The 12,490-nt window shown below is 40.2% G+C and overlaps 1 protein-coding gene and 1 pseudogene across 1 annotated transcript in view; one reads left to right on the top strand and one right to left on the bottom strand.

The window, feature by feature from the left end:
- Positions 1–12,490, bottom strand: part of ANKRD55 (ankyrin repeat domain 55) — a 131,717-nt gene that overhangs the window by 86,336 nt on the left and 32,891 nt on the right. Inside the window, exon 2 of the mRNA XM_007972902.3 lies at positions 1,017–1,139. Coding sequence (XP_007971093.3) covers positions 1,017–1,139 — 123 coding nt within the window. The remainder of the gene's footprint in view (positions 1–1,016; positions 1,140–12,490) is intronic.
- Positions 10,068–11,282, top strand: LOC103221628 (glycoprotein-N-acetylgalactosamine 3-beta-galactosyltransferase 1 pseudogene; annotated as a pseudogene).

Genomic DNA, 12,490 nt, shown 5'->3' with positions numbered 1-12,490 from the left:
GAAAACCTTTGTGAGATAATTCTAACATCTCTTTCATTGGCATCTGTTGATTTTTTTTTCATTCAGTTTGGGATCTTCCTGTTTCTCGGTATGACAAGTAATTGAAACTTGGACATTTGGGGTATTATATTATGAGATTCCTGATATTAAACCTTTTATTTTAGCTGGCTCCCATGGGCACTGCTGTAAAGGGGAAGTAAAGGGGTGCCACCTCATTATTGCAAGGTGGCATTAGAAATCCAGGTTTCCTACTTAGTCTTTGCTGGAATGAGTGGGGCTGGAGCCCCATGGCTTTTTGTGGTATTTGGCTGGAGTAGGGACTTATTGTCTAAAAAGTGTTCTGTCTTTCCAGGCTGTTCCTTTCCTGGTCCTTTTGCCAGAGAGAGAAGACTTTTGTTGTTTTTGTTGCTGTTTGGTCTGTGCCTGTTGACATTTCTGGGTTGCCAGCTTCTTCAGCATCAGCTCTGGGATTAACGAGGCAAAAAGAAAACCCTGGGCACTTACACAATGTCATTCCTTGAGTCAGGAGATCTCAGCTCATCTGTCATTTTATCTCCATCTTCCAGAGTCTTGTTATGTTTTTATATAATGTCCAGGGTTTTTAGTTGTATTTAGCAGAAATAATACGAAAGAAATGCATCTACTCCATCTTCTCAGAAGCAGAAATCCTTGCTCTTTGCCTTTTACAGTCACATTTTCTTAAGATCCATTGCTACCAAAAATAGCCTACTCTTTTCGTACCCTTTTCTAACTACTTGACCTATCTAGTTTGGTCATTCATACAAAGATACTGAAAACAAACTCAAAATGATGACTTCCTTATAAGAGGCGATGTAAAAGAATCTGAAACTTTGTGTCTAACCCCCTTATTTAAAGAAATACCAAGGTATCTGCACATAGCCACAGTATCAAAATGGCTGGTCAGATACACATTTATTCACATTGCTCATGTCTGAAGGCCATCTCTAAAAAACTAGAGCAGAACATTCTGGATTCAAAATGCATACATAGCTCACCTTCACCGTCACAGCATTCTAGGATAGAAGGGTCTTCCCGAATCACTGCAGTCAGAGCATTGACATCTCCATTAGAGGCTGCCTGATAAACCATGGTCAGGTCAACTTCCTCGGATGAGTCACCTTCATGCATCAAACAGACACAATGTTAGTGTGTAGAGCCAGTTCACTGAAAGAATAACAATACCCAAGTCCTCACCCACACAAGTGATTCACTAAAACTTCTCAAGTGAATCCAGGCAGAAGACTGAGTCATCCTGGCCACACACTCCCTCACCACTTCTGAAGAAAGGAGGATCACTCATGCCATTTGTAACACCGCTGTGTACTGGAAAGGAACCTGAGGGATTGGATGTCATTTGAGATTTTCTGATTCTTTCCAGGCATTCAGGCTTCTCGAAGTCAGTGAGCCCAGAGAGGAAAGTGGGGCCCTCATCTCGGTTCTGCATTGCCCTTTTTGATCTGGAACATGTTCCTCGTACGCTCAATGACTCAGTTTACCACCTTAGAAAGAGACATTGTGCTGTCTGTTCTCTGATCTCCAGATGTAGAGGGTGAGCCAGCCTTTCCCACCTTATTCTGTACCCTGAGGACTGACCCTTGCCAAGTGCTCCACCCAGGCTCCCTCACCCTCTTGCTTGCCCATGAAAGGCATGGGCAGGAGCCTGGTGGGGAGAAGAGAGAGAAGAGACATTTCTTCCTGCCTTCCCCTAGTGCAGTGTTTGGCAGGAGCCACTTCTCTCCCACCAGGAGGCTCTTTCTTGGCAGAGCCAGTCTCTTTCTCTGCAGAGTCAGTTTCACTGGGTTCCCTGATAAAACGGTCCCCTCCCATCCTTCTTTGGCTTCCCACTGATGTTAGTCTGTGGAGCTTCAGCATCCGCAGTTCATCCTTTCAGCCCTGCTTCATCTCTGCAAGCTGTCCCTTCATGAAAGTCTCTTCATTTCAACCACCTGGGATTTCATGAGATGGAATTCCCGGAAGAAACAGAACTGTAGGCAATTCCTTTGAATTTTGTAGCCACCTGCATTGTGCCTTGGGCACAACTGAACCAACTAATACATGGTCAACGGATGGCTTACGTCTGTAATCTCAGCACTTTGGGAGGCTGAGGTGGGAGGATGACTTGAGCCCAGGACTTTGAGATCAGCCTGGGCAACACAGTGAGACCCTCTCTCTACAAAAATTTTAAAAATTAGCTGGGCATGGTAGTGGGTACCTGTAGTCCCAGGTACTCAAGAAGGTGAGGCAGGAGGATCACTTGAGCCCCAGAGTTCAAGCAGTGAGCTATGATTGTGCCACTATACTCCAGCCTGGATAACAGAGTGAGACCTTGTCTTAAAAAACAAACAAACAAAAAGGCGACAAGAGAACTATAGATCAAGTGGGGCCAGGCGCAGTGGCTCACGCCTGTAATCCAGGCACTGTGGAAGGTCGAGGCGAGCAGATCACTTGAGGTCAGGAGTTCAAGACCAGCCTGGTCAACGTAGTGAAACCCTGTCTCTACTGAAAATACAGAAAAATAAGCCAGGTGTGGTGGCATGCGCCTGTAATCCCAGCTACTTGGGAGGCTGAGGCAGGAGAATCGCTTGAACCCGGGAGGCAGAGGGTGCAGTGAACCAAGATCGCACCACTGCACTCCAGCCTGGGTGACAGAGTGAGACTCTGTTTCAAAAACAAACAAACAAAAAAAGAACTGTGGTTAAGTGGAGCACAGGGAGGCCTGGGCGGTGAGTTCTGCTCAAGAGGAGGCCTCCAGGGAGAGGCTGTGCTGATCGACTCATACACAGTTCCTCCCATGCACGCCGCCTCTGCCCCGCAAGCATAGCATTGTCCAGGGAAAAAATATGTGTGTAAGAAAACGTTTTTTGGCCAAGCGCAGTGGCTCACACCTTTAATCCCAGCACTTTGGGAGGCTGAGGTAGGTGAATCACCTGAGGCTGGGAGTTTGAGACCAGCCTTACCAACATGGAGAAACCCCATCTCTACTAAAAATACAAAAAATAAACTGGGCATGGTGGCGCATGCCTGTAATTCCAGCTATTTGGGAGGCTGAGGCAGGAGAATTGCTTGAACCCAGGAAGCAGAAGTTGCAGTGAGCCGAGATGGCGCCACTGAACTCCAGCCTGGGCAACAAGAGTGAAACTCCATCTCCAGAAAAAAAAAAAAAGAGAAAAAGGTTTTTTTTAAGTTGTGTTTTTCTGCTAATGTGGACATTATGTCAAAGATACTTTTTAGTTTTCAGTTCTAATTGATCTTTAGTTGGCAGTGGACCTAACCCTTTGCCTCGGTTTCTCTGTCCCAGTATTTTTGGGAAGTCATAAGTGACTTTTAGCCGGTTGACCTGTCTGTCCCCAAAGGAACTTGTTATTGGAAATATTTCATTTATGACAACAAACTGTTTTGTAAAGTGAGTGGTTGTTCCCTAACTTATTTTGTTGTTTCCGTGTGTTTGTTTTAGGCAGACTCACTTGCACATTTGCCTGGGGGCCAGAAGTGAGAGAGGAGGAGTGTCCAGGTCAAATGCCACTCCTGTGATGAGCGCAAGGACTATGGAGCCAGACAACTTCAGTATCCGTCCCAGTTTGCACTGACCAGCTGTGTGGATTTGGGCCATCCCTTTTCCAGGCCTTAGTTTCTTCATTTTGTTTGTTTGTTTGTTTGTTTATTTGAGACAGGGTCTCGTTGGTTAACCCAGGCTGGAGTGCAGTGGCGTGATGTTGGCTCACTGCAGCCTTGATCTCCCAGGCCCAAGTGATCCTCCCATCTCAGCCTCCTGAGTAGCTGGGACTACAGACACGCACCACCACGCCCAGCTAATTTTTGTATTTTTTGTAGAGATGGAGTTTTGCCATGTTGCCCAGGCTGGTCTCCTAACGATCTTCCCACATTGGCCTCCCAAAGTGCTGGGATTTATAGGCGTGAGCCACTGTTCCTGGCCAGTTTCTTTGTCTTTAAAATGAAGGTAATAATGATGATAATTATGACAACTACCTACCTGTCTTATAAGTTTATTGTGAGGAAAGAAATAAGTTAATATTTAATTCTGTGTGCTTTTAGAACAAGGCCTGGCATATAATAGTGTGTATATTTGCTATGACTATTGCTACTTAAAAAAATTTTTTTTGGTGTATTTAGAAAGCATTAGAAATCTGGGACATGTAGAGAAAATAGTCTCTTGTTGATGATGATTAGACAAAGACTTCATAAATTGCACAGAACGTTAGTCTCCATTAGGAAACTTCCCAGGACTCTAGACATTTTAAGATTTCTCACAATATATTTGGGCACAAGAAATAGGGCCCAGAAATAGGACAAAAATGGAGCTGGTATCTGGTTGTGTGACCACAGCCAAAGATGCTAGTGGTATCACTTCAGGAAGAAGATCCTAGAGGTAGGCTGAGGAGCTCTGTGTTTAATAGCCTGTTCATATGTTATATAATGTGCCTATATAACAAACATAAATGTATTTACAATCCATTCATCACTGAGTGCATTAAAATATGCAAGGCACATTCATCACACTGTCGACCCCACACAGCTGAGAGAAACAATGAATGCATTGCCTGATAGAATTATGATCCCCAAAGTATCTTGCCAGAAATCTAATCAGATGGTGTTTAATACGGCTAAACGTAGAGTAACATACTGAAAGACAGGACCAGCTGATTTCCTAGGCCGACTAAGAATCCCTAAGCCTAGCTGGGAAGGTGACTGCATCCACCTTTAAACACAGGGCTTGCAACTTAGCTCACACCTGACCAATCAGGTAGTAAAGAGAGCTCACTAAAATGCTAATTAGGAAAAAACAGAAGGTAAAGAAATAGCCAATCATCTATCGCCTGAGAGCACAGCAGGAGGGACAATGATCGCCATATAAACCCAGGCATTGGAGCCAGCAAAGGCTACCCTCTTTGGGTCCCCTCCCTTTGTACGGGAGCTCTATCTTCACTCTATTAAATCTTGCAACTGCACTCTCTTCTGGTCCGTGTTTGTTACCGCTGGAGCTGAGCTTTCGCTCATGTCCACCACTGCTATTTGCCGCCGCTGACTTATATCCCTCTGGATCTGGCAGGGTGTCCACTGTGCTCCCGATCCAGCAAGGCGCCCATTGCCGCTCCCAGTCGGGCTAAAGGCTTGCCATTGATCCCTCACGGCTAAGTGCTCAGGTTCGTCCTAATCAAGTTGAACACTAGTCACTGGGTTCTAGGTTCTCTTCCGTGACCCACAGCTTCTAATAGAGCTGTACCACTCACCACATGGCCCAAGATTCCGTTCCTTGGAATCCGTGAGGCCAAGAACCCCAGGTCAGAGAACACGAGGCTTGTTACCATCTTGGAAGTGGCTCACCATTTTGGAAGTGGCCTGCCACCATCTTCGGAGCTCTAAGAACAAGGACCCCTGGTAACAGTATCTTAGTCCACAAAATATCCAGTTGAACTAATTGAAGGGTGGTTAAGTATGTAGTTTTTGCACTCAACTTCCCCTCTCCCTGTTGATAAGATTAACCTGATTATTCTCTAGGGATTACTTCTTCTCCTCTTCTAGCCCTCAGGCTGATTCAGTGGAATTGACTATACCCCTGGGCAGGGGCAGAACTTGTGGCTTAGAACTAAGCCACTCAGCACTAGCATTATCCTGGCCTTGGAGACTGACTCAGGGATGTGACCCAATTAGAACCCATGACAAGCAATGATACGTTTGATATGTTGACTGGGGTTGTCGAGAACAATACTGTCACTTTATTCTACCATCCATGAACCTGGAAGCTACCTGGTGACATATTTCTCTTACCAGAGAAAGGTGGAGAGCTTTTCTCTGCCCCCTACACCTCCCCCAACCAATTAAAAAAAAAAAGAAAAAAGAAAAAAGAAATATTAGCCTAGCTCAATGTCCCGAAGCATTTCCCCAGTGTTTTCTTCTGGTAGTTTCATGTCTTATATTTAAATCTTTAATCCATTTTGATTTGACTTTTGTATATGGTGAGGGATAGGGGTCTAGTTTTATTCTTCTGCATATAGATATCCAGTCTTCCCAGCACCATTTATTGAAGAGACTGTTCTTTCCCTAATGTATGTCTTGGTGGCTTTGTTAAAAATGAGTTGACTGTAAATGTGTGAACTTGTTTCTGGAACCTCAATTCTGTTCCATCGGTCTACGTGGCTGTTTTTATGTAAGTATCGTGCTATTTTGGTTACTATAGCCTTGTAGTATAATTTGAAGTCAAGTAATGTGATGCCTTCAGCTTAAGTCAATTTACATAGATTTTGTGTATTCATTTGGATTTTCTTTTTAATCACTGGAAAAGTTCTGACCGATAAAACGTTTTAAAAAAGAACTTGGAGTTTTAGTTGGAAAATTAGCTCTATAGAAATAAACAGCGTTGTAATAAATTAGGAGGAAGTCTGGCTGAATTACCAAATCTAGTAGCCATATTGAGGGCAGTGATAGGCCTTTTCTATTCTTAACTGGTCAGTGTCATATTGAGGTCTATGGTCTCAATTAAACAGGGGTATAGTGGCTGGAGAACACTCAGAGGTGAGTGACTAGAGGTATGAATGGACTTTAATCAAGTCACGTGAAGAATGGTTGAAGGAAATAAATGTGTCTACTCTGAAGATTATTCCATGGGGTCATGATAGTAGCCTTCAGATAGTTAGAGTTTTTTTTTAATTAAAAAAATTGTGCAGGAGGGTGAGGCAGGAGAATGGCGCGAATCCGGGAGGCGGAGCTTGCAGTGAGCCAAGATCACGCCACTGCACTCCAGCCTGGGTGACAGAGCGAGACTCCATCTCAAAAAAAAAAAAAAAAAAAGAAAAAAAATTGTGGTAAAAGATACATAAAATTTGAAATGTTAACCATTTAAGTGTACTTACAGTTCAATGGCATTATGTCTATTCACACTGTTGTGTGACCATCACTAAAACTCATCTTTTCATCTTTCAAATCTCTGTACTCATTAGACTGTAACTTCCCATTCTTTCCTGTCCCCAGTCCCTGGAAACCACAATTCTACTTTCTGTCTATTAATTTGACTACTAAAGGCATCTCATGTATGTGGAATCAATAACCATTGTCCTTTCGTGACTGGCTTATTTCACGTAACATAATGTCTTCAGGGTTCATCCATGTTGTAGAATGTGTCAGAACTGTCTTCCTTGTTAAGATTTAATAATATTTAATTGTATGTATGCATCACATTTTGTTTATTCATTACCTGTCAATGGACACTTGGGTCATTCCCATCTTTTGGCTATTGTGAATAATGCTGCTGTGAACATGGGTCTACAAACCTTTTTGCATTCCTGCTTTCAATTCTTTTGGGTATATACTCAGAAGTGAAATTGTTGGATCATGTGATAATTCCATTTTTAATTTTTGAAAGAACCACCATACTGTCTTCCAAACGGCTGCACCATTTTGTATTTCCACCAAAGTGCACAAGAGTTTCAATTTCCCCATATCCTTGCTAACACTTGTTATTTATTGTTTGGTTTTTAAAAAAATAATAGCCATCCTAATGAGGGTGAAGTGGTATTTCATTGTGGCTTTGATTTGCATTTCTCTAATATTAGTGACAGTGAGCATTTTTACATGTGCTTATTGGCTATAGGCATATCTTTCAAGAAATGTCTATTCAAATCCTTTGCCCATTTTTGAATTAAGTTGTTTGGCTTTTTGTGGGTTGTAGGAGTTCTTTATATATTCTTAATATTAAACCTTTATCAGGTATATGATTTGCAAATATTTTCTCTCATTCTGTGGGTTACCTTTTCATTCTGTTGATAGTTGATGACAAAGCTTTTAATTTTGATGTAGTCTAATTTGTCTATTTTTTCTTTTGTTGCCTGTGCATTTGATGTCATAGTCAAGAAATCATTGCCAAATCCAGTGTCATGAAGCTTTTCCATATGCTTTTTTCTATGAGCTTTACAGTTGTAGGTCTTATGTTTGGGTCTTTGATCCATTTTGAGTTAACTTTTATATATGGTGTAAAGTAAGGGTTCAAATACATTTTTTTTCCATGTGGCTATCCTGTTTTTCCAACATCATTCATTGAAAATACTATTGTCTTAGTCTGTTTCCTGCTGCTATAACACAATACTATAGACTGAGTAATTTATAAATAAACTTATTTGGTTCATGGTTCTTGAGGCTAGGAAGTCCAAGGGCATAGTGCCAACATGAGGTGAGGATGATCTCATGGCAGAAGGGTGAAAGGCAGAAGTGAGCATGCGAGACAGAAGAGGAAATCAGGCCAAACTCATTGTTTTTATCAGACACCCATGCCAGAGATATCTAACGCACTCCTAATATAACAGTATTAATCAATTCATGAGAGCAGAGCCTTCATGCCCCAATCACCTCTAAAAGCACCACCTCTTAATACTGTTACAATGACAGTTAAATTTCAACACAACTTTCAGTGGGAACATTCAAGTCATAGCAACTATTCTTTCCCTATTGAATGGTCTTGGCACTCTTGTCGAAAATCAGTTGACCATAAATGTATGGGATTATTTCTGGACTTTCAGTTCTATTCTACTGATCTATATGTCTGTCTGTATGCCAGTACCACACTGTTTTCACTACTGTAGCTTTGTAGTAAGTTTTGACATCAGGAAGTGTGAAACCTCCAACTGTTCTTTTCGAAGATTGTTTTACCTATTTTGGGGTCTCTTGAAATTCAACATGCATATTAGGATGATTTTTCTATTTCTGTAGAAAACATCACTGGGATTTTGACAGAGATTATATTGAATCTGTAGATTGCTTTGTGTAGTATTGGCATCTTAATAATATTAAGTTTTCTAATTCATGAAACATAAAATGTCTTTCCATTTACTGGTGTTTTCTTTAATTTCTTTCAACAATGCTTTGTAGTTTTCAGTGTACCAGTCTTTTATCTCTTTGGTTATTCCTAAGTATTTGATTCTTTTTCATACTATTGTAAATAGAATTGTTTTTCAAAGGGCTTTTATGCAAACAATTTTATGGTTAAATTGCTCTATGAGACTCCCGTAGTTAGAAATAGCTGTGGGTGAGAGTGAGAGAGACAGGTATTTTAATTATTATTAGAGTTTATAAAAATGGACTGGGTCATCTCAAGAAATAGTGAACTTCCTGTCACTGAAGATGACCTCTCTTGGCTAGATGGCCACCAAACCTGTTTAGAAGGAATTTGGACACAGAGTGAAGCACAGGGTAGGGGGAAAAGGAAGACGTGTGGAGCAGAATAGCATGTACTTCAGAATTCCTTCTGGCCCTGCAATGTACACTAAACCACAGCACAACGAGGAAATAGGAAAAGAAGGAGCTTCCCTAGGGGTTGTTTAGAAAGAGCCAATCTAAGTTGCGGTCAAGGCAAATAATTGGTCACGAACTTAGAAACTGTTCAGAAAATTTCTGGAGAAATGAGGAAGCATGATGTAGAAATAACAAGTACAAAGATAAGGATGACTGACAGTCTTAATGGAATCTAAAATGAGGGCAGGAAAGTTTTTTTCTACTGACAATCAGAAGCCCACTTATTAAGATATCTAAAAGATCTACATAAACAAACAATACCTCAGTCCTTCCTTGTCTCCTTCCTATCACTCCTCTCTCTCTCTCTCTCTCTCTTTCTCATCTATTCATCATCTATCTTTCTTTCCACATGGCTTACATGAGGAGCATGTTTTGAATGGTCTTGCCTCTCTAACTGCTTTAAAGAGATAGACTTCTGTAGGGGTGCATAAAGAGAGATTTCAGAATACACACAGGGTAAGAGATTCTGAGGACAGAAAATGGAAGAAAAGTGAACAAATAGGAAGAAAGAAGCATGTGAAGACATGCAGATCGTATTTTATTTAAAACTCTGCTGCCGCTGCCGCTGCCGCTGCCGCTGCCGGAGAATGATCTGGGTGGCAGCTGGCAGCCTTGGCAAGGGGCCAGGAGCCACTTCTGAGGGTGCCCAGAGAAGCAAAGGTTGCCAGTCCTGTGTCGTCGCCCTCTCTGCCCCCCAGGAGGGGCAAGAGGGAGCCAGGGCTGATGTCAGAAATACACTTTTGGAGATGGCTTCTAAATCCCGGCTGAATTTTTTAGCCTTCCTCTATGGATCGGCAATAGGATTTCTTTTATGTTCTCAGCTATTTAATGTTTTGTTGGGAAACGAGGGTGACACCCAGTCTAATGTTCTTCATAAAGATCCTCATGCGAGGCATTCAGATGATAATGGACAGAATCATCTAGAAGGACAAATGAACTTCAATGCAGATTCTAGCCAACGTAAAGATGAGAACATAGACATCACTGAAAACCTCTATCAGCAAGTTAAAATTCTTTGCTGGGTTATGACAGGCCCTCAAAACCTAGAGAAAAAGGCCAAACATGTCAAAGTTACCTGGGTCCAGCATTGTCACAGAGTGTTTTTTATGAGTTCGGAAGAAATAAAGACTTCCCTGCTGTGGGATTGAAAACCAAAGAAGGCAGAGATCAGCTTTACTGGAAAACAATTAAACCTTTTCAGTATGTTCATGAACATCATTTAGAAGATGTTGATTGGTTTTTGAAAGTAGATGATGATACATATTTCATACTACACAATTTGAGATGGCTTCTTTCAAAATATGATTCTAAAGAACGCATTTACTGTGGAAGAAGATTTAAACCCTTTGTAAAACAGGGCTATATGAGTGGAGGAGCAGCATATTTACTAAGCAAAAAAGGCTTGAAGAGATTTGTTGATGCATTTAAAACAGACAAGTGTACACATAATTTCTCCATTGAAGACTTAGCACTGGGGAGATGCATGGAAATTATAAATGTAGAAGCAGGAGATTCCAGAGATGCCATTGGAAAAAAACCTTTTCATCACTTTGTGCCAGAACACCACTTAATAAAGGTTATCTACTTAGAACCTTTTGGTACAGGAATTACAGCTATTATCCTCCGGTAGAGGGTCCTGGTTGCTGTTCTGATCTTGCAGTTTCTTTTCACTATGTTGATTTTACAACTGGGTATGTGTTAGAATACCTCATTTATCATCTTCGTCCGTATATTTATTTATACAGATATCAAGCTACCTTACCTGAAAATATACTAAAGGAAATTAGTCAAGCAAACAAAAATGAAGGCACAAAAGTGAAGTTAGGAAACCCTTGAAAGAAAATCACGAATGAACAAAGGTAAAATGTCTAGCATTGCACTGAAGAAGGACTTCTGCATTTCTGACATAGAACACTGGAATCCCAGTGAGGAATTCTAAGTGAACATTCCATATAGAAACCTTTCACATGAATGACTATAAACTGAAGCTTTAAATGACCTGCGAAGTCTGTTAAAATGTGTTTTGACACAGTAATATAAAAATATATCTATATATATAAGAAGAAATTGTGTTTTTAAAATGGTGGCCAGGTAGAAGAACTAGAAAAGAGATTTGTTGTCTATTTTTGACCATCTGTATTATTGTCACTAAGAAACTAAAACAGTTGAATTTGCTAAAACTACACTGTGCTATGTTAGTAATAAACAGATCTGCCTTAAAGAAAATTTTAGAAAGAAATATTGTTGCTCAGTGTTATTAATACAGCTCAAGAGTTGAGTTTATATTTGCAGTATGATATACATGATCCAACACCCCCCAACACATACAGTTTTTGTCTAATGAAAATTTTGCTGTGATTATTTATAATTGGCAGTTTTTCTTCCAAAAGAAGCTAAAATAAGACTGGCATTTATCCTGAAGTGCCTTAATAAAACCGTACTTTAAAATTATATGGGCCTTGCCTATATTATATATTTGATTCTAATTAGTAATCCTTTATGGAATCTCTGTTGGTTCTCTTCTAAATATGTTTACCCACCCTTGAATACAATTCTCCACTATTAATATTAATTTACTCATAGCATTCATAGCATTCTGTAAACATGTATTTTATAAGATTTGTTCGCAAATTTACCCATTGTTAATTATGGGTAACTAATAATAAATTTAATGCTATTTGAGGATGCTTTTCTTATATCAGTGCCACTCTCAGGAATTACTAAGTGACATTTTAAATTGATTATTTTAAACTCTTTCTAACTACATAGTTTTGATTTCTTTCATTCTCATCCTGTTGAGAGATGAGAACGTGTTTATGCTTTTTATAACTTGTTTAAAGCAGAGTTATAACATTCATTTTTAGGATCCAAGGTGGCTATTAGTTACACTGGCAAGATTATTTTGAATGCAAGATTTTGAAAAGAATTAATTAAAAACAATAGAAAACGCAGAGTACTTAAACAAAAACGTTATATATTGAAAGAGTAGATACTTAACTTATAAATAACAGTCTGAAAGTTCATGCTGACTTACTATTTTGGGATAATTGTCTTGCCAGTGGATAATTCTAACAATGCAGAATACCTATTCAAGGCTGTCATCAAAAACATTCACAAATGTTTCATTCTATTTTTAGTGACTCTCTGTTTAAAGAGTTTCCGAAAGAAA

Source organism: Chlorocebus sabaeus, chromosome 4 (genome assembly GCF_047675955.1).
Source record: "Chlorocebus sabaeus isolate Y175 chromosome 4, mChlSab1.0.hap1, whole genome shotgun sequence".
Taxonomy (NCBI): Eukaryota; Metazoa; Chordata; class Mammalia; order Primates; family Cercopithecidae; genus Chlorocebus; species Chlorocebus sabaeus.
Note: the sequence above shows the minus strand (reverse complement) of the source record. Positions and strands in the feature narration are given on the sequence as shown.